The following is a 20,657-nucleotide window of genomic DNA, read 5'->3' on the forward strand; positions in this document are numbered from 1 at the left end:
ACATTTGATATATATACCGCCTTTCAGGACAACTTAATGCCCATGCAGAGTGGTTTACAAAGTATGTTGTTATTATCCTCACAACAATAATCACCCTGTGAGATGGGTGTGGCTGAGAGAGCTCCTAGAAGCTGTGACTGACTCAAGCTCACCCAGCTGGCTTCAAGTGGAGGAGTGGGGAATCAAACCCGGTTCTCCAGATTAGAGTCCTGCCGCTCTTAACCACTACACCGAACTGGCTTTGGCGGCTCCTTCCATTATTAGTAGCACTGTAACTGGCTGGACTTTCTCAAACAAAATGGAAATCGGGTCCCGATCCGATTTGCCACATCCATGTGCATCATTCACAACTGCTGATGAAGTTTGTGTTTTGCTATGGAAATGGAATTGTTTTTGTCCCCAAATTTGAAATAAGAATTGCATGTCTGCTTTTATAGGCATCAGTTCCTGGCTTCTGCCTCCTCCTCTGTCAACACCTCCCTGTTGTTCACAATGAAGCTCTGAGCTTGAACCCCTCCAGCCCTGCTTCACAGTTGCTGGGTGACCGCTAGCTCTTCTGCCACTTCTCCCTCCCCCTTCCATAATCCCACCTAATCTCTGTTCACATTTTGTTTCAAATCCAGCCTCCTTCCACTTTTCTGGATTAACTTGACTTGACCAATTTTGTGTGCCAGGATTTCGAAGTGGTGCCAATAGGGGCTTGAACCAGCACAAACTGTAACTGTGAGCTAGGGAAGGCAGGCAAGGTGGTGCAAAAAAAAAAAACTCCACCGAGCCAGCTACACAAAGCGCTGTGGATGAAGCAGGTGGAATTGCTTAAATTAAAGGATCTCCTTGCCTCACACTCTTGCATACTCTTCGGATGGGAGGAGTTGATTCCAGTAGCATGTTAGAAACCAATAAGATTTTCACTGTGTAAACTTTCGAGAGTCAGAGCTCCCTTCTTCAGACAAGAAGCAGGGAGCTGTGACTCTCAAAAGCTTACATTCTGGCAATCTCGTTGATCTCTAAAGTGCCACTGGATTCAAATCCTGCTGCTCTACTGCAGACCAACAACCCACCTAACTATCCTCTTAGGATGGGACTGTGACTCAGTGGTAGAGCATCTGATTTGCATGTAGAAGGTCCCAGGTTCAACTCCCAGCGTCTCCAGCAAAAAAAAAAAAGCTCAGGTATTAGATAATACCTGCAAGCCTGGAGAACCGCTGCAGTCAGAGCAGACAAGACAGACCTTGATGGACCAAAGGGTCTGACTCAGTCTAAGGCAGCTTCAGGGGTTCGTGTGCTCAGCTTGCTACTCATAATGTGTCTAGGGCAAGAAAACTTCCTACTGGGCTGCTGCTGGATTTTTTTCAAGCAAAGCCATCATTATGCATGGTGGTTTATAAAGCATCTTTTTGATAGGTTCCCCTCCCAAGAAGCTTACAAATTATGCATCAAAACAGATGAGGCGACAGATTTCCAAGCAACCTGTACATGAAAATTTCATACGTACAGAGCAACCATAAGAAGACGGGCGAGAGGCTTTAACCATTCCACGCTTTCATGATTTTGCCTTTCAAAATTATCTCCCCATGCTGCTTTTAGCCTAAGAAGGGGGAAAGGTGGGCGTTGGTCGTTCCCCTATCTTTTCCCCTTTGAAGGCTTATAGCAGCATGGGGTGGTTTCATTTGGAGAGGCCAGTCTCAATCAGTAAAACCACACAGTGGGGGGCGGTGGGAGATTAAGCCCTTCCCACCCTCCCCTTCTTGATCCAAACTGGGCCTCTACACAGGGGCTTCTAGTATTTTGAAAATGCTGGGAAGGTCCAATCACAGGTCTGCAAGCATCTTATTTTGTCTTCATTCAACACAGAAAAGGCAAGCTAGAGGACGGGGAGGAGGCAGAGATAAGTAGGAAGAAACTATGCCTTGTATTCAGTAGTTCCTAATTAGACTTGGTTTCCGTAGGAAATGCTAAATGTCTGTTTGTTGTTTCTTTGTTTGTTTGTGGGGATGCCTGAACCTGTAAATATTTGCTTCTTTTAGCATTCTCCAACCTTAAAGACCAAGCTCTTCTTGCCAATTTTTTTACAATGAGAATTAACTGAATTTTAGCTGCTGATTCCCCCTTTTTACACCTACCATCTTTAGCAGTTAGCACTTTCCAAGTTGATAGTAATGTGCAAATTGTGGTTTGTGTCCCACTGATTTCACCTCCCATTACAGATCCCCTCCACTTTACCCCTTTGCTGTTCCTGGGAGTCCACTGATTCCTACCCATCCCCAAACCAAAGGTAGGGCTCAGTGGGCTAGATTTCTACTCCACACATGAATCTCATAGAACACAAGCCAATGTCAGTAAAGTTTGTAGATGACAAAACAAATTATTTAGACTGCAAAATGTTTTCTTTTAGAGGCCTTTTTTGCATGGGCGATTTTTGCCACTTTTGGCCCCATACCAAAAGTGCCACTTTTGGCCTCTTCGGGTTCTCTTCTGAATTTTCTGCCTTTTTGTGCAAAAGTGCAAAAGCACAGGCAGATAATTCAGAAGAGAATCCTTGAAACACCGTATTGAAATCTGAAGGAGGAGTTAAGCGTCCAGGAAGAAACCCCAAAGAGGTATGGGGCCAAAAGCGGAAATAATTGCCCGTGCCAAAAAGGTCAAATAAAATATTTTCAGACTGTGTTAAATTCCTTTAGGCTGGAATTCTTACCTCCGAAATTACTACTATCCAATAAGTTACCAGGATAACCAAAGACTGAGAAGTCAGTATAGCAGCATTTTTTAAAAAATCCAAAATCTTTAACCTCAGGCATTAATATTGCTGATATTTTTTTCTGTCGAAGTTCATCTGTAAATCAATCATGTTCAGCAGCTGCAGTTTTGTCCTTCAGAATAAAAGAACCCCACTGAACCATTGAAATAAGAGCTGAACACGAGAAATTCTTTTTTATCCCTAGAATGAAGGCATTGTGCCAAGGGCTTCATGGGAAAGGAGAGTTCAGAGGAGGGCTTGTGCCCCATTGATCCAGTTTGTCTGTCTGTCTCCCGTGCAGCTGAAAAATCAACTGCACAAGGGATGTGGCTCAGCATTAGAACATCAGCTTCACATAAAGAAGGTCCCAGATCCGATTCTCGGCCTCTCCAATGGAAGGGATCAGATAATTGGTGATGTGAAAGACCTCTGCCTAAGGACCTGGGAAATCACTGCCGTTCAGAACAAAGTTGACCTCAGTAGACCAATGGTCGACTCCGCACAAGGCAGCATGGCTCAGTGGTAGAGCCAATGCTTGGCAGGCAGAAGGCCCCAGGTCCAAACTCTAGGTAAATGTATCACGCAGTAGGTGCTATGAAAGACCTCAGCCCAAGACCCTGGAGAGCTGCTGCCAGTCTGAGTAGACCAGGAGCCCATAGATACCATGGTGCTGAGTAGACCAGGAGCCCATAGATACCATGGTGCCAACACCTTATTTGGTGCACACCGACAGATTTCAGAAAGCAGGTGGAGCTCTTGACCAGCATGGCTTCTGATAGGGCACTGGAGATTTGGTTGGCTGTGCCGATTAAAATCATGTTGCTTGGGTGGCAGCTGCCACCAGTGTTGGTTTTATTCTTTCACTCCTCTCCTAGTGAATTTTTTAAAATTACCCCTCTTCTCCACCGCACTTGGACTTCCTCTGGGTGTGTGCATGGTTCTGCCTCCTGTGGCAGCCATTTTGTGGTTGTGCCCTCACCGTGTGTCAAAATTCTAAAAGATCCCCAAAGAATAGAATCATAGAGTTGGAAGGGGCTCTACAAACCATCTAGTCTAACTCTCTGCCCAATGCAAGAACAGCCTAAAGCATCCCTGACAAATATCCATCCAGCTGCTCCTTGAATGAGAGGGAACCCACCACATCCCTAGGCAGCCAATTCCACTGCTGAGTTACTCTCAACATGAAGTTTTTCCTAATGTCCAGCCGGTACCTTCCCTCCTGTAGTTTAAACCTGTTGTTTCAAGCCCAGTCCTCTGTTGCCAACAGGAACAGCTCCCTTCCCTCCTCTAAGTGACAGCCTTTTAAATACTTAAAAAGAGCAATCATATCTCCCCTCAGCCTCCTCTTCTCTGAACTGAACATTCCCCAGTCCCTCAGTCTTTCCTCATAGGGCTCGGTCTCCAGGCCCCTGATCAACCTGGTTGCCCTCCTCTACCCCCTTTCCAATTTGTCCACATCCTTTTTGAAGTGAGGCCTCCAGAACTGCACACAACAATCCAGGTGGGGCCTGACAAACAAGGTTAAAAAACTCAAAAAGGTAAACAATACTGACCTTGAAGGACCGTGGTCTCATTCAGTACAAGGCAGCTTCCTGTGCTCAAGTTCATGTTTTAATGGTGGCTCCCACATTGTGGAACAGCCTGCCTGATGCTATCAGGAAGCACCCCCCGCACATACACATTTCTATCATTTCACAAAATGTACAAACAAACATGTTCAGGATTGCTTTCCTACAAAGGAATCAGAACTATAGTACTAAAAATCAGCTCAAGAGATTGCAACTGTAAGGGATAGTAGCAGGGCTTTTTTTTCAGCTGGAACGCGGTGGAACGGAGTTCCGGCACCTTAGCGAAAATGGTCACATGGCCAGTGGCCCCACCCCCTGATCTCCAGACAGAGAGGAGTTTAGATTGCCCTCTGCCCCACAGGTGCAGAGGGCAATCTAAACTCACTTCTGTCTGGAAATCAGGGGGTGGGGCCACTGGCCATGTGACCATTTTCGCTGAGGGCGATTTAAACTTTAAAAAACTCCCCCCTTGTTCCAGCTGACCCAAAGTGACGTCATTGTGCGGTCCTGAGTTCCACCCCTGAGTTCCAACACCTCCTTTCCCAGAAAAAAAGCCCTGGATAGTAGTATAGTATACTGCAATGTTTAGTGTATGTATTACTGCCCCCTGCAATGCCATTTCTTCAAGCTCTGTTATCCTGCCTTCATTGCTTTACTTTTTCGTTTGCTTGCTTGCTTGCGTTGCTTTTCAGTCCTAAACCCCACTGCATAGTTTTGTTTATTAGAGATCTTTGCAGTTTGATTGAATTGTTTTATCGTATTATGTAATCCACCTCGATTCTCGGTGACAAAAGTGGCCCTATAAAGGAAGTTAATAATAATTTATGATGTGTTCATACCCTTGCGAGAACCCTTTACAGGTGGCGCCAACACAGTGCGTTGGGACTAGGCCATGCAAAACAGGCTCCCAGGTGATAAAGTTACAGCGTAATCCTAAACGATGCTACCCAGAATCCTACTCTGTTCTATTCAGTGGGATTTACTCCCATGCAAATGTTTTTAGGCTTGCACTGTGAGAACAGAGCTGTGAACTCTCAATGTGAAGTCTCAAACTCATTTCAAACATGAATCTTCTGTACATTTTACATTAAATATAATTTATATATAATAATTTATGCAAACCTGTTTATTTTTACAAGGCCTCTCAGTTTTACAGAGGTCATCCCAAAACACAATAATGTCAGGGAAGTGGTTAGAATTTGTGTTACCTGGTTGCTGTTTTTTTTCTTCAAGGAAATGATCAGATGCCAAATAAAGAGGTAAGATAGGGGGAGGCTATAGGGGTATACAGAGAAAAAAAAGGGGAGTCCAGGAAGGAGGGACAGGTTGCTGTATGGGGTACAGAATATTCCTCTCACACACTCTGCCAAGCTTGCTTACATGCTTTCTTTCAAGCTAGCATCATCTGTTTTCAAGAATCAAGGTTAACATTTCCACCAGAACAAACCATGTCCCATTGATGGGCCATCCCCCTGAGCCTGTCACCTCTTAGGTGCTGCCATCACACATACTTGTGCTGTGTGTGCATGCCATGAACCACTGCAGCAGAGAAATCAAACATCTGCTCTCAACCAGCATAAATCTTGAGATTGAATAAAGCACAAAAGTCATCATTTGCAAACATCTTAAAAGCAGGTGTGTATTTTGCTACAGCCCAATACTTGTAGTTCCCTTAGGGAGTTGCCTGCTCTTTCCTTTGGGTTGCACGAGCAGCACAAGGGAGTTGCAGACACACTGTAACGTTGGCTGCCCTCCTTCCCCCACAAACGTTTCAAAGCAAACAGCCCGTACAGTTCCAATTCCTCTTCTGCATTTCTTCTTTCCCACCCTTCTAGATATAAAAGCAGGGCTCACACAAGATATTTGGCATGCACACACGCATACCAAGCAGCTGCTCTGTGCGATCGAAGCATTGCGCTCAGCACCTTGGCTTCATTGGACCTGAGAACTACCCCTGAAAGATCCCATTCATATTTGCATATGACTTGCTGACTTTCAAAGGTAATTCACATGGCCAGAGGAGTGGAAGCCTCCCCTGTAAGGTTGGTGGTGGCACATCTGCATGAGCTACAAAGCATCAGTATCCCGACTGAGCCATACTTTTATAAATTGTAAGATGGACTACTGCAATTTATTTATGTGGGGCTGCTCTTGAAGATGCTTCATAAGAACATAAGAAGAGCCAGACCAGGGACCCATCCCGTCCAGCATCTTCTTTCATACCGGGGCCAAGCAGTTACTCTGGAGTGCCAACAGCAGGGCCTAGATGCCAAGGCCTTCCCCTGATGTTGCCTCTTTTCACTGCTACCCAGAGGTTTACTGCATCTGAATGTGGAGGTTCCCTTTAGTCACCAGGGCTAATAGCCACCGATAGGCCTAATCACTGGCCCAGTTACTACTGGCCACTTCCTGGTTGTAGGAGGCAAGATCATATGTGCAATAATGAAGGAAGGCAACAAAGAAAGTCAAGGTTCTGGAAAAGAAGAACTATGGGGAAAGAGAAGTCAAAAGAAGAGAAGATGAAGGGGACATGGTAGCACTCTTCAAACACACTTGAAGAACTGTCACGTGGAAGAGGGCAAAGGCTTGCTCTCAGCTTCTCCAGTGGGTAAGATTAGATGTAATGTGTTGAAGTTACAAGAAGGAAGATTTCATTGGAAGAAACTTCCTAACGATAAGAGCAGTTCAGCAATGGAACCAGTTAGCTGGGTATGGTGGGTTCTCCCTCAATGGTCGTCCTCAAGCTGAGGCTGGACAGCCATTTTTTGGGGATGCTATAGCTCAAGATCTTGTACGTTAAGGTAGAGTTCGGACTCGATGGTCTACAAGGTTCCTTCCAATTCTTTGATTCTAACTGCTACAGTTTTGGGGTATGGTCCTCTTTTCTAAATCCCTTATAAAATCATGTGGCAGGGAGAGTGGAGAGAGAGAACTCCCCCCCCCCCCGGTCTCCCAACATTCTAGAACTCACAGGCACCCAATCAAGTTGATGGGCAATAGATTGAGAAGGAAACACTTCTTTACTCCAGATGATTAAAAGGTGGAGTCCCCTGCAGAGGATGTAGCAATTCCCACAAGTACAGATAGATTTAATAACAACAACAACAATAACAACTGAACTTATATACTGCTCTTCTAGACAGATTAGTGCCCCATTCAGAGCAGTGAACGAAGTCAATGTTATTATTATCCTCTCAATACAGCTGGGGAGCTGGGGATGAGAGGAGTAGCTTACCCAAGGCCCGCTACTGAGCTCATGGCAGTAGTGGGATTCAAACCAGTAGAGTGTTGATTCACAGACGAACCACTTAACCATTGTGCTGCAGCAGCTAGATGAATTCCTGGACAACTGGTTCATCAGTGGATACTAGCCATGTTCAGAGGCAGTCAACTTCTGAATAGCAGTGCCAGGAGGCTAGATCAAGGGAAAGCCTTGGCCTCAATGTCCTGTTACTGGGCCTGCAGAATGACTGGCAAGCCACTGTGAGAGACAGGATGCTGCATTAGATGGGCCAGTGGTCTGATCCAGCAAGGCTCTCCTTATGTTCCTATACATCTAGGGTATCATCACCACTCCCTGTATGAGACCATTGATGTCCTGCAGGTTGGTCTCTGCTCTGCTTACTGCATGAGCATTCTGGGCCAGTGTTGCTCCTGCTGATAGTGCCCTTGCATTTATTATTGTTTTCATTGGCTTTCTTTCTCCTTTAATTAATTGAGTGTTGTGTTGGAAACTACTTCAAGTTTTGAAAAGACAGGATAAAAAAATATTCAATAAATACGCTGTGGGGAAAGAATGGCAATGGCCCACCTTGCGAACCTGTTGCAAGCATGAACAAGGAGGGAAGTTATAAAGAGCTTTGCAAATTTCCAAAAGCGAGAGCAAAGGTAATTTCCTAAGCCACGGAGGGCAAATGCTGAATGAGAGAAGCTGCAGAGAAGAGCTGGAGATTTGAGAAATAATTCAGAAGCACTGCAAGCAGTTTCAATCTTGTCTGGCCTCTGTGGGTCTTGGGCCAGAATTCCACTCTTGTTATGTAGCAGCAGAGGCATAAATCAGGAATTAATCTGTTTGCAAGCCAGAGTTGGGAGCTTAAAGTGATCTCTTCCTCTGCATGTCCAACAGTACCCAGTTGCATTTATTTGTCCTTTTTTTAAAAAAATTGCTGTTTGTATCTGGTTTCATATGGTGTAAACAGAGATACATAATTTCTAGACAAAGAAATCTTTCTGTCCTCATTTAGACTAGAAAAGATGAAGGAGAAGAGTAAGATGATTTGCATGTTTACATTATGTGCAATGTGATCCTCTCTGTGTTTGCTGGGGGTGGGGGAGGGGGGAGATCCTCCTATTGGGTTCAATAGGATTTACTCCCAAGTAACTGTGCACAGCCTAGCAAGCATAGCCACATAATCTGGACTCAACATTTCATGTACAGAATTGATCCTCTTTGATTTTATTATGGATTCAAGAAAGAAATCTTGATTACAGAGGTGTCATTTGGAAATTACTATCTTTCCGTCTTTATGGGCAAAGGCAGTATTCTGTAGAAGAGCTCCTTTCCCATTTCCCCCCAGGATTTCTACTAGTGAAGTTTAGGAAAGCAAAAGTTTTCCATTCCCTTCTTTCTCAGTTTAGGCTGGTATAACCTACCCTGATCCTTCTGAGTAAGATAGGATAGCAACAATAAATAAAGTTTCTGGAATTTAAGTATGATGTCCAGAGACGCAGGTTTAATTTCTCAGTATGCTGGTCTCTCACAGAGAAATCCTAAACAGAGTTTAGGGGCTTAGACTGGAGAAACTCTGCTTCAGATTTCAATATCAGTTGCTCAGTTTCTGCCTCAGTTCCCCCTCTGTAAACTAGAAACAACAGTGAGCCTCTAGCAGCTTTCTTGTGAAGATCAAATAGGAAGCATTATTACCTGCCTAGACCATTTGCAGTCTAGAGGGCTAAGATCTAAACATAGAATGACATAAGATAGCCACACACACACACACACCCTGCCTCGCAGTTGAGATATTTAAAAAGATGTTCTCTGGATCATAACAGAGCAGAACCCTCTTAAACCGGTGCCCACAGAGAAGGGGGTTCCTATTTCAGTGATCTCACAGAAGGGACCCACACCCCTCCCTGTTTTCAGCATGTTGCTACTGATACTTGCAGGAATCCTACGCATTGCAGGCATAGTAGGGACCCCCCCCCCTTATTCACATGTTTGGAAATTGTCAAAAATGATGGTCAGGCTTTCCTCTCAAATAAGGCATGAATTGCAAGACCTTCCCTCTGGAGAGCCAGGAGGTGTTTCCCTTCAATCCTAGAACAGCTGAAAGACGGTCCCTGGACATCTCGATCGCTTGATGAGCTAGTGGAGGGACTCTCATCTAATGTCTCTTCCCTCCCTCCCACCGGACAAGGCACGTAGGCAAGATCACACCTTTTATTCCAGATTTAAAAATCTTCCCATCACTTTATAGGCTGTTTCCTTACAATCCCTAAAATAGATTTTTGTTAAAAAAATAAATAAAGTGGCAGTGCATATATTGAGGGGAGGGTGGAGAGTAAAGCTACTTTGTAACTCTTTGAGCATCCTGATTGTATTTTACCCCAAACAAAGGTCATTAAAGAGTGGTAAATAAGCCACATTGGTTTATCTCCAAGAGGCGCTTTTTAAAAAATGGGGGGAGGGGCTCCCCTCCTTCACTTGTTGCCTTGCTATTCTATCTCCCCCCACCCCAAAATAATTCCCCCATAAATGATTTTTTCTTGATAATTCAGCAGCACCTCCTGTAACACATTTTTTTAAAAAAACATCGCAGAGTCTATTTTGATTTTCAGACTCATCCCCTTCAAATGCAACCCCCAAAGTCGTTCATTGTCTAATTGGGGGGCTAGGGAAAGAGGAGAGGTCTGCTTTCCGCGGGAGCCCCTTTGTCTCTATTGTTCCCAGCGCTTTAGCATTCACGCCACGCTCCCCCTCCCCCGCCGCCTCACCAATCCACTAAGCAGCCGGGAAAAGATGAAATCCAACACTGGGGCTGAAATGGGTTTGCTTGAATGAGACTGATGATCAAAGGGAATCGCTCGGCCCCGCTTGGAACGTGACCCGGACCCAAGATGCGCTTTCAAGGGGAAGAAAGAAGCCAAAGCGATGGGAGAAAGCGAGGGGGGAGTCTTTCGCAGCATTCAGTGCTCGAATGATGGGGAGGGAAGGAAGGAACTCTCTGTTCCTCTCGCTCTCTCTTGCGGGTCAAGATGAAAACTCGGGGGGGGGGGGGTCCTTCCCCAACGGCCCAATAGCCTGGAGTCCCTGAGCTGAAGCCAGACTAAGTGGCAATTTCCACCTATTCCCCCTTCTTGCTACAGACCCCTCTCCATTCCTCAGGGTCCCCCAAGAGCAGCATTTGTGGAGCCGTGGTCCCTTTAGTCCACATCCGAACCCCTGTTTCGGATTGCAAAGTTGCAAAACTGCCGTCCTGTCCCGCTTGGGTCCTCTCTGTGCCCCATAAGAATCTCCTCCAGTTTGGGAAATAAGTAGCGCCCGCTTCTGGAGCTTCCCCCAGGCGAACTACAGGTGCACGGCCATTCCTCGGACCCTCCACCAACCCCGCCCCGGGGAGAGCGTCCGGGTTAGTTTAGGGAAGGGGCGAGCGCGCCGTGCCCAGGGCGAGGGCGAAGGGCACAGGGGGTGCCGCTGCCTTACCTATGGTGGTGATGACGGTGATGGCGAAGTAGAAGGAGCCGGCGAACTTCCACTGGACGCCGGCTTTGTGGGGCTTGAGCTGCAGGACCACCCCCTCGAGTTCGTAGTAGTTATCCTCGGAGAGGTTGTACTTGCTCCGCAGCTCGCTCTGCTTCTGCTCCAGCTTCTTGCGCTCGGCCGTCTCCTCCTCGGACTCGAGCGCGTCGAAGACGGCGGCGCCCACCAGCAGGTAGGTGAAGGTGCAGGTGATCAGGGCCAAGGTCCGCACGTTTTGCCGCTTCATGGTCCCGCCGGGCGTGGAGCGGCGCGGGCGCGGCGGCAGCGGCGGGCGGCTGGGGCTGGGGCCGGGGCCGGGGCTGGGGCTGGCGCGGCGGCTGGAGGAGGCGCGGAGCTTGCCTGGCTCATGGCTGCTGCGGCTGCTGCGGCTGAGGCTCCCGCGGCAGCTGTGCTGGGCTAGGCAGGGCGGGCGGGCAGGCGGGCGCCCGCGGTGCGCCGAAGGGGAGGGACGGAGGGAGGCGGCCGCGGAGCTGTCCCTTCAGCACCACCTCCAGGGCAGCCCCAAGCGGGCGCCGCTCCGGCCCGCCTGCCTCTCCCTTCCTTACAAGGGGCGGGCGGGTTGGGCGAGGGAGGGGACCCGGGCGACCGCCGGCGGCGCACGAGGTTGAGCTTGCGGGGGTCCCCGAGGTCCCGACTGGCACTTCCTGGCTCCCGAAAGGCCAGGAGACACGCTCTGAAGAAGTACCAGGAAAGGGGCGTTTAAGGTCCAGAGAACGGAACCTTTGGCATCTCCAGTTCAAAAGATCTCAGGTAGCAAGGCTAGGAGAGATGGTCCTGCCTGTGTTTGATGCCCCAGAAAGAGCAAGCCTAAGCAAGCAGGACTCCTTTAACCAGCATCTTGGAGATCTGAGTTCAAGTCCCCACCTTGGACCCACCATTCTCTCTCAGACCAACCCGCTGCACAGAGTTATCAGAAAGATTAAAATGAGGAGGGAAAAACCACGAATGTGGCTCTAACAGGGAGGAAGGGAGCAATGCCAATGTTTTAGATAGATAGGGGGAGCAGTGGTACAAGAAGGCAGCTTCATAGAACTCCTACTTCTGCACCAATTCATACCTATGTTCCACTGACAGACTAGCCCTAACTGCAGTGTGCTTAAGGTCCAACTATGTCCAACCCAAAGCTGAAGGGTGAAACTAACAGATGAGATTTCACTTGCAGGTGGGAGTGGGAGGGAGACTTTTCTAGATGTTACCAAACTCTATGAGAACTTTAGCTCAGTGTAAGAAAGGCAGGCAAAATGAGTGCCTGTACAAAGTCATAGATCCAGAGGAGTTAGCCGTGTTAGTCTGTAGTAGCAAAACCAAAAAGAGTCCAGCAGCACCTTTAAGACTAACCAATTTTATTGTAGCATAAGCTTTCGAGAATCACAGTTCTCTTTGTCAGATGCATGGAGGGCAGAAAGAAACTGGTCAAATATAGAGGAGGAGAGGGGAGGGGAGGAGGAGAAGAGGGATGTAAACAACTCCTTTGATATGGAGATGCAAACAGCTCCTTTTGATGTAGGGATCAGTTTGCTTGTGTAAAGGTTCAAAGGAGTTTGCCATGTTAGTCTGTAGTAGCAAAATCAAAAAGAGTCCAGCAGCAAAGTCAGCAACATTGCAGTCTCTTGGTTTATCTTATTAGAAGTCGATTTTAAATATAAATTTACAGTTGGAGTAATCACTCAGCTATATCATTATCATCATTGTTGTTGTTCGGTTTATATACCGCCCGCCCTTCATGACAACTTAACACCTACTCGGAGCAGTTTACAAAGTGCATTATCATTATCCTCACAACAATCACCCTGTGAGTGGGTGGGGCTGAGAGAGCTCCCAGAAGCTGTGACTGACCCAAAGTCACCCAACTGGGGAATCAAACCTAGTTCTCCAGATTAGATTCCTGCTGCTCTTCACCATGACACCAAACTTTAAAGGAACAACTAGCTATGGAAGTAAAAAGCTGGGGGTGACAGTTATCTTAGTATTTCATGGAGTGAAACACACATGATTTTCTACCTGGAGGCAGAAGTTGTAGGTATGTGCCTGGTGCAATAAACTTCTTTCTTTGAGGAAATGAGTTCTTTCCCTTGAGGACCGAAGTTGCTGACATGGAGAATCTGAGGGAGGCAGACTGGTACTTGGACAAGACTTTCAAGGATGTGGTAGAGCCATCCTGCTGCCATGCCAACAGCTCCAGTGATGTCATGGAGAATGATGGCCAAATTATACGATGTTGTTGGCAAGTTGGATATAGGTTCCCTGCCAGAAACATATCATGAAATTTTCCCCTGAGAATATTGGAGGCTGAAGAGGAGAGAAGCAAACCATTTGAACAGACCCATTCCCTAGAAGATAAAGAATACTGCCAGTGCAATCCTGAGCAGAGTTGCACCCTTCTGAGCCCACTGACTTCACTGAACTTCACAGGGTGTAACTCCTCTTAGAATGACATGGAACATAACCTAGAAAGCATAAGGAAACTCCTTCACAGAATTGCAATTGGTGAAGATTTCTGGCCTGGAAAGTACCTTAAACTTTTTTTTTAAGATATCATAATTGGGATGGGGAGCTAAAATAATCACGGGGTTTGAATATGTTCCCTATGGAAAAAAGGGTTAAATAGTCTGGAGCTCTTCAGTTAAGTAGAAAGATAACTAACAATAGAGGTTGAATTTATTATTATTTTTAAAATGACCACAGTGCAGAAAGTGAACAAGGAGAACCAATTTTACTTTTGTTTATTCAATTAAAAGCCAAATAAGGGACATTTTAAAATGAAGATTTATGCATGCAAATGCACGCTAAGATAACTTGTGTTTGTCAGCCCGAATGTTCCCTGCAAGTCATATTTTTCAGCCATCTCCTTCCTCCAGATTGCCTTGGGAATAGAGTCACATGTAGCCTTCCTGTCCACACAGTGTCAGAGAAAATCAGTTAATCTTCCCCTGGATGGCTCTTTCCTCACCCTACCAACGACAGAAGCAATCATGACAATTCTTTCCTGCTGATGCTTCTTATGTTCTGGAATAGGCCTCGTTGGAATTTAAGTGTGATGTAGTTACAATTAATCCACTGTGCTTGGCTCCTGTAAGATGTTTCCATGCACAGAGAGACCATAAATTCTATCACAGGTGCCTCCTGAAAAATACTGTATCCTTGTGTGGCCTTCTTGTCTCATATAATTTGAGAACTGTGTTGTTGCAAAACACATCCTTGAATTCTGCCCAAAGCAGGGGCGTAAATCTAGCCCTTTTGTTCAAGGCAAAAAGATGCTACCCAGTGGGTGGTCAGGCCGATGGAACATACCATCAAACTGAGGAATGAAGCAGTGCTGCATTCCAGAGGCCCTAGCAAAGAAGAGAGGAATTTCAGCACCAAGGACAGGTCATAAGGAAATTTGCTCCAGAATAAGGTTGCCTCAAGTGTCACTCCAGGATTATTTTATTCAGAAAATTTATATGCCGCTGAAATATAGCCTCAGGGAGATGTGTGGGGTTGTCCCTGCCTTGTCAGAGAAAATCACTTCTCAGTTTAAATGGTCATGCTGTAGTTTTTAGATATGGTGATAAGTCTCCTAATGTTTCTCCTGGTCATGCTGTAGTTTTTAGATGTGGTGATAAGTCTCCTAATGTTTCTCCTGCCAGTTAGTTCTGGGGTGGTGGTAATGGAGAAAGAATGCCAGGAGCTGAAAGCATTTCAGAGAAGAGGAATCAGTATTCAAACATGTCAAAAGAAAGTGCAGAAGAAATATGTTTGAAGAAAGTGCAGAGCCTTAACGGAGGTATTCTTTTTCCTCAATCTGCAGTAAAGTCTGCAAAATGGTTTCCCAACAGTTTTTTCTTCAGATAGTCAAGGGAAAGTGTGTATAAAGTGCTGTCAAGTTGCAGCTGGCTTATGGAGACCCCTGCTGGAGTTGTCAAGACAAGAGACAAATAGAAGTGGTTTGCCATTGCCTGCCTCAGTGTAGCAACCCTTGTCTTCCCGAGGAGGTCAGGAGAGCCCCCACTCTCCTAGCTTTCTGCGTACAATGCAAACCCAAATTATTCAAAAAGACTTTTGTATTGTAGGGAGGGGTTCTCAGATGCTTCACTAATGAGTTAAGGACCATAGACTTCACCATTATGTTGCCTTACATACTACCTGTTGTCTTAAATATGTGCTCCTATGAGCTACTTGTGCTTCGTGTGGTCTAATGTCAGCCCTAGAATTGCTTATGTTCTGTTTCAGTATTTCTCCAACTCTATATTGGATTCTTACTAATGCTACGTCTTTGTAAAATTGTGTTTATTTACCCTATGGCATTGTTTATGGAAATGTCCTTGAAACTGACTGTACTGGTCTCTCACTATGTAATCCACCTTGAGTCTCAGTGAGAAAGGTGGACTAAAAAAGACATAAATAAAATAAATAAATAATAAATGGATATGGCCAAGGAGTTCTTCCTGATTGAGTATGATTGGAAGGAGGCATCATGGATTTCCTCTCTCCCATTTTAGAAGATCAAGGGTCCAGGATCTCCATCATTTTGACATCTCCATTCCTTAGGAATACCTGTAGGATCACAATATCAAATGAGAAGGGCCTGAGAATGTAAAAAGTAACTATGTCTTTAATAGCCATCCTAAAGGGATATTGTACAGGCATAGCCCCTATGGCCCCAATCAGGATTCCACCAGTTCACAACAAAGGCCAAGGAGAACACAAAGGAGCACTGCCTGTGGTCCATTTTGATCTAGGCTCAGGCATGAAGGTTCTGCCACAATAATCTTTAATACATGCCCCAGTGGCTTGTAATTGACTGTCTGTCTTGTGCATGTGTGTATTAGAGAAGAGCAGCCTCCAAGACAGCAGGGCAAACACAGTCCGAATCCATGAAAATACTTCCAGATGGTAGCCTATCCTCATTAGTTTGTTGCAGTAAAATAAATAGGAGTCTTGAAGCACCTTTAAGAGTAACAAAACTAATGTTTCATCATAAGCTTTTGTGGACTGCAGTCTACTTCTTCACATGCATTGAAAACAGGGGAAGACTTTGTGGCCAAAATAGGCCCTGGAAAAGGGTCACACCACCTTCCTGCTGCCATGTCCCTCTCATCTGAATTAAACTGGATTAAGATGAAATTTAATCCTGACAAGACAGAGATTCTGTGGGTTAGCAGAAAGGCTGACCAGCAATGTGAGATCTCCTCTGTCTTGAATGGGATTACATTCTCCCTGAAAAGTCAGGTTTGCAGCTTAGGAGTACTGTTTGACACTGTGGTTACGTTAAAAAGCCAGGTGGCCATGGTGGCTCAGTCTGCATTTGCCCAGTTCCTTCTGGTATGCCAGCTATGTCCATTCCTGGTTCAATCAAATCTAGCCATAGTGATCCGTGCCTTAGTTACATCTCAACTGGACTACTGCAATGCACTCTACTTGGGACTACTCTGGAAAATGGTTTGAAAGCTGCAGCTAGTTCAGAATGCTGCTGCTAGGCTGCTGGTTGGGTCCACCTATTGGAATCGTGGCCTGGATACTATAGCAACCACACTGGCTACTGATCCACTCCCGATCTCAATTCAAGGTTCTGGTTCTATTGTTTAAAGCTTTATATGGTTTGGGGCTGGCATATCTGGAGGACTATCTTCTTCCATACGTTCCTGCCTGGGAGCTGAGAAGCTTGGTTGTTGGGTACATGTGAGAGGGCTTTTTCAGTCAGTGGCAGTCTCACAATTGTGGAACAATCTCCTCAGGAAGATGTACCTGGCCCCCTCACTCTCTAGCATCAGGAGTAGACATGGGCACGAATCGAAATACAATCAAATTTCGTGATGAATCGGGCTGATTTGTGTTTCGTGAAACGTGTTTCGTGGGACCGTGGTTTTCATGAAATTCACGACTTTGGGGGCTGATTCATTCAATTCCTGAATGATTCATGATGCCAGACAGGCTGGCGCCAATCCATTGATTCCCTAGGCAACATAGGCCCAGAATGACTGCAGACCTTTTGTTGCAATTGGAAACCCCAATCTTAGCCCACATAAGCTTGATAGGCAGCTCTCCCTGCCAACTGGAGAGCTTCCATTCTACCCTATACAGCAAGGAGCAGGGGGTTAATCCCCTAGGCAACTGAAGAGATGGGCCTTCTGTACCATGGGAACACCAATCTCATCCCTCTGAACCCTGTTAGGCAGGTCTGTCTGCCAGCCAGAGACAACCTGTTCTGCTCTATGTGAGCATTTCTTACATAAGGCACAGCTCTCTGCCTCGTGCTTTTCAGTTCCAGTAGGCAGAGGGAGAGGGAGGACCTGTTGCTGGGATTTGGAGTGAGAGAATGGAACTGGGAGCTTTTGGCTGTATTTGCTGCTGCTTTAAAAGAGACTGAAAGGCCTCTTTCTTATTTTCAGCTCTTGGCCTTGCTGGGAAGGTTGTTGGGTTAGGGTGCCTTCTTTCCTCCACCCCACCCAACCCCAGTCTCAGGGCATTGCCTGGCTCTGGGGCCTAGCTTGACTGAGGCCTACCTTTTTTTCTTTAGGGAGGACCATTTAAAATATATTTTTAACTGAGTTTTAGCTTTGTTTTTAACAGTTGTTTTTGATATATCTGCTGTGTTGATTCCTTGGCAGTTCTCCTCCCAGCCTATACTGTGAAGTTTTATTACAGCTGCTGCATTTAAATTGATTAGCACCATGTTTGGTATTTCAACTGGCTTGGTTTTAGATTGATTTTGTGTTATTTTATATGATATTTATTACGTATTAATTGTTGTTGTTGAGGCCCAGAGCCTGTTTGCAGGGAGGTCGGGCTACATACCTAATCAATCAAACAAACAAATACATATTTATGTAGTTTATATTTTACATTGTAAACCACTTTGATCCCCTTTGGAGGAAAGGTGACGAGTAAATGTTTTTAAAATAATAAATAATCTGATGGAGAGGCGCAGAGCCAGCTGAAAGAAAGGAGGTGCTGCTGTACTTCTCCTACACACCACACTCAGTCTGGCAGGTCCAAGATGCACAGCGCCATGCCCATGCTTTTTCTCACAAGGAGAAGCCAGGCACTGCTATTCCCATGTTCCTCTTCACTTGCCAAGCTGGGTGCCATTGTGCCCGTGCTCCTCCTCATAGGGTGAAGCTGGGGGCACCATTTTCTTCCTCACTGGCTGCACCATGCCCAGACCAATAAGGTGAAGCCAGGCACCGTCATGCTTCTCCTTTCAGCACCCCCAAATGAGCAGCCAACAGCCCCTGAGGGTTTTTCCTGGCAGAGGAAACAGTCAATGCACCTGTGAACGAGAACTGAGCTCTAGTCTCATTGTCTCTGAAGAGGTGGGCTCTGGTCCATGAAAGCTTATGCTCAAATGAAACGTTATTATTCGTTAAGGTGCAACAACATTCCTCTTTATCAAAGTAATGAGATAATTTCTGCAGGAAATAACTGTGTCCAGCATTATTGAAGAAGAAAAGCAGTGTGGTGCAATCAATTCTAATGAGGAGGAAGAAAACCCAATAGTACAATCAGTCAATGAATAAACTTCCTTCATGCCGGTGAATAGTTATGAGTGGTTTTATGTTTTTTTGCTCAGATTTCGATGAGAAACATTTAGAAACACAGAATCAACATTTGGAAATCTTAGGTAGTTAGAGAGACACAGACAGACAGATCTTGCACTTCATCTCTATATATAAAAGAGCAAGTTTGTATTTAAGACAACTCACTTCCTACCCTGGTGTGGCTCCAGAGGGCGCTGCTGTGGTGGAAAACCCAGGCTGGGATCAGGAGCAGAGCAAGTGGCAATGCCAACACTCCACCTTCACCCGACAGGGATCAGGAGTGGAGCAGGAGGCATTCCCCCCCCCTGCCTTCACCCGGCTGAGATCAGGAGCAGAGCAGGTGGCAATGCCCTCCCTGTACCCTCACCTGACCAGGACCAGGTGCGAAATAGGTGGCAATGCCCACCCCTCTGCCTTCACCTGGCCAGGATCAGGAGCAGAGCAGGTGTATATGCCTGCCCCCAGCTTCATCCGGCCAGGATCAGAAGCAGAACAAGTGGCAGTGCTCGCCTCCCTGCCTTCACCCCGTCATGATCAGGAGCAGAGCAGGTGGCAATGCTCGCTCCTCACCTTCACCCAGCCAGGGTCAGGCACAGAGCATGTGGCAATGCCCGCCCCTGCCTTCACGCAGCTGGGATCAGGAGAGAAGCAGGTGGCAATGCCCACCCTCCACTTTACCTGGCCAGGATCAGGGGCAGAGGAGGAGGCAATGCCTGCCTGCCCCCATCCCCTTTCTAGAGCCTGTTGTATTTTTCCCCACAATGGTTTTTGTTGCTAGTCAGTCATAAAATACTTGCTAAGACAGAAAGGTTCTCCATCACTTCTAAAGCTCTAGCAACACAACCCTATTCAGAATTACTCTATTTACATCGTTTGGCTTTGACTGTAGTAACTTTTAATAGGATGGGGGAGATTTATCTTGGCAGTAGTATGTGTGAAAAGGATCTAGGGGTCTTAGAAAACCATACACTAAACATGAGTCAGCAGTGTGATGTGTTAGCTAAAAAGGCAAATGTGATTTTTGGGCTGTATCAACAGAACTATAGTGTCCAGATCATGCAAAGTGATGGTATCACTCTACTCTGCTCTGGTTAGACCTCACCTAGAGTATTGTGTTCAGTTTTGGGCACCAAAATTTCAGAAGGATATAGAAAAGCTGGAAGGTACCCAGAGGAGGGCAATGAAGATGGTGAGGGGTCTGGAGACCACGTCCCATGAGGAAAGGTTGAAGGAGCTCAGTATGTTTAGCCTGGAGAGGAGATGACTGAGAGGTGATATGATAACCAAGTACTTGAAGGGCTGTCCTATAGAGGATGGTGTGGAGTTATTTTCCTTTGCTGCAGAAGGACGGGCCAGAATCAACGGGTTGAAATTTAATCCAAAGGATTTTTGGCTAAAATTTAGGAAGAACTTCCTGACAGTTAGAGCAGTCCCTCAGTGGAACAGGCTTCCTTGGGAGGTGGTGAGCTCTCCTTCTTTGGAGGTTTTTAAGTAGAGGCTAGATGGCCATCTGACAGCAATGCTGATTATGTGGAACTAGGCAGATCATGAGAGGGAGGGCAGGAATGGTTATATCAGTGCTTAGTTCTTGTGGCCCCTTCTTACATGCTGAAGGTAAGGCCGATCGCCATTTTCCCCAGGCCAGTTTGGCTAGGGACCGTGATGGTGTTTTGCCATGTTCTGGGCAGGGAGCAGGGAGCACTGGGGATGTGGAGGGGAGATAGTTGTGATAAATATTCTGCATTGTGCAAGGGCTTGGACTAGATGACCCTGGAGGTATCATTCAGCTCTATGATTCTATGACTGTACGGTAAAGGAAGCAAATTGCAAAGCATTCCATGCATTTCCATTCATTCCATGCATTTATATCCTACCCCACCCTTCTCCCAAAGATCGCTAGGTGGTACACATGGGTAGGATCACCCATTTTTCCTCTTTGCCATGAATTAAATTAGGCTGAGAGCTGATGACTGGCTCAAGATCACCCAGTGTACTTCATGGCTCAAATGGAAATTCAAAGCCAGGACTCCTTCATCCATGGCCAAAACCTTAACCACTACACCATACTAACC

The 20,657-nt window shown here is 46.2% G+C and overlaps 1 protein-coding gene across 1 annotated transcript in view; it reads right to left on the reverse strand.

The window, feature by feature from the left end:
* Positions 1-11,309, reverse strand: part of KCNK3 (potassium two pore domain channel subfamily K member 3) — a 90,499-nt gene extending 79,190 nt beyond the window's left edge. The window contains exon 1 of the mRNA XM_054987972.1: positions 11,009-11,309. Within this exon, the coding sequence (XP_054843947.1) occupies positions 11,009-11,291 (283 nt within the window). The 5' untranslated portion in view covers positions 11,292-11,309. The remainder of the gene's footprint in view (positions 1-11,008) is intronic.
* Positions 11,310-20,657: the final 9,348 nt, after the last annotated feature.

Source organism: Eublepharis macularius, chromosome 1 (genome assembly GCF_028583425.1).
Source record: "Eublepharis macularius isolate TG4126 chromosome 1, MPM_Emac_v1.0, whole genome shotgun sequence".
NCBI lineage: Eukaryota > Metazoa > Chordata > Lepidosauria > Squamata > Eublepharidae > Eublepharis > Eublepharis macularius.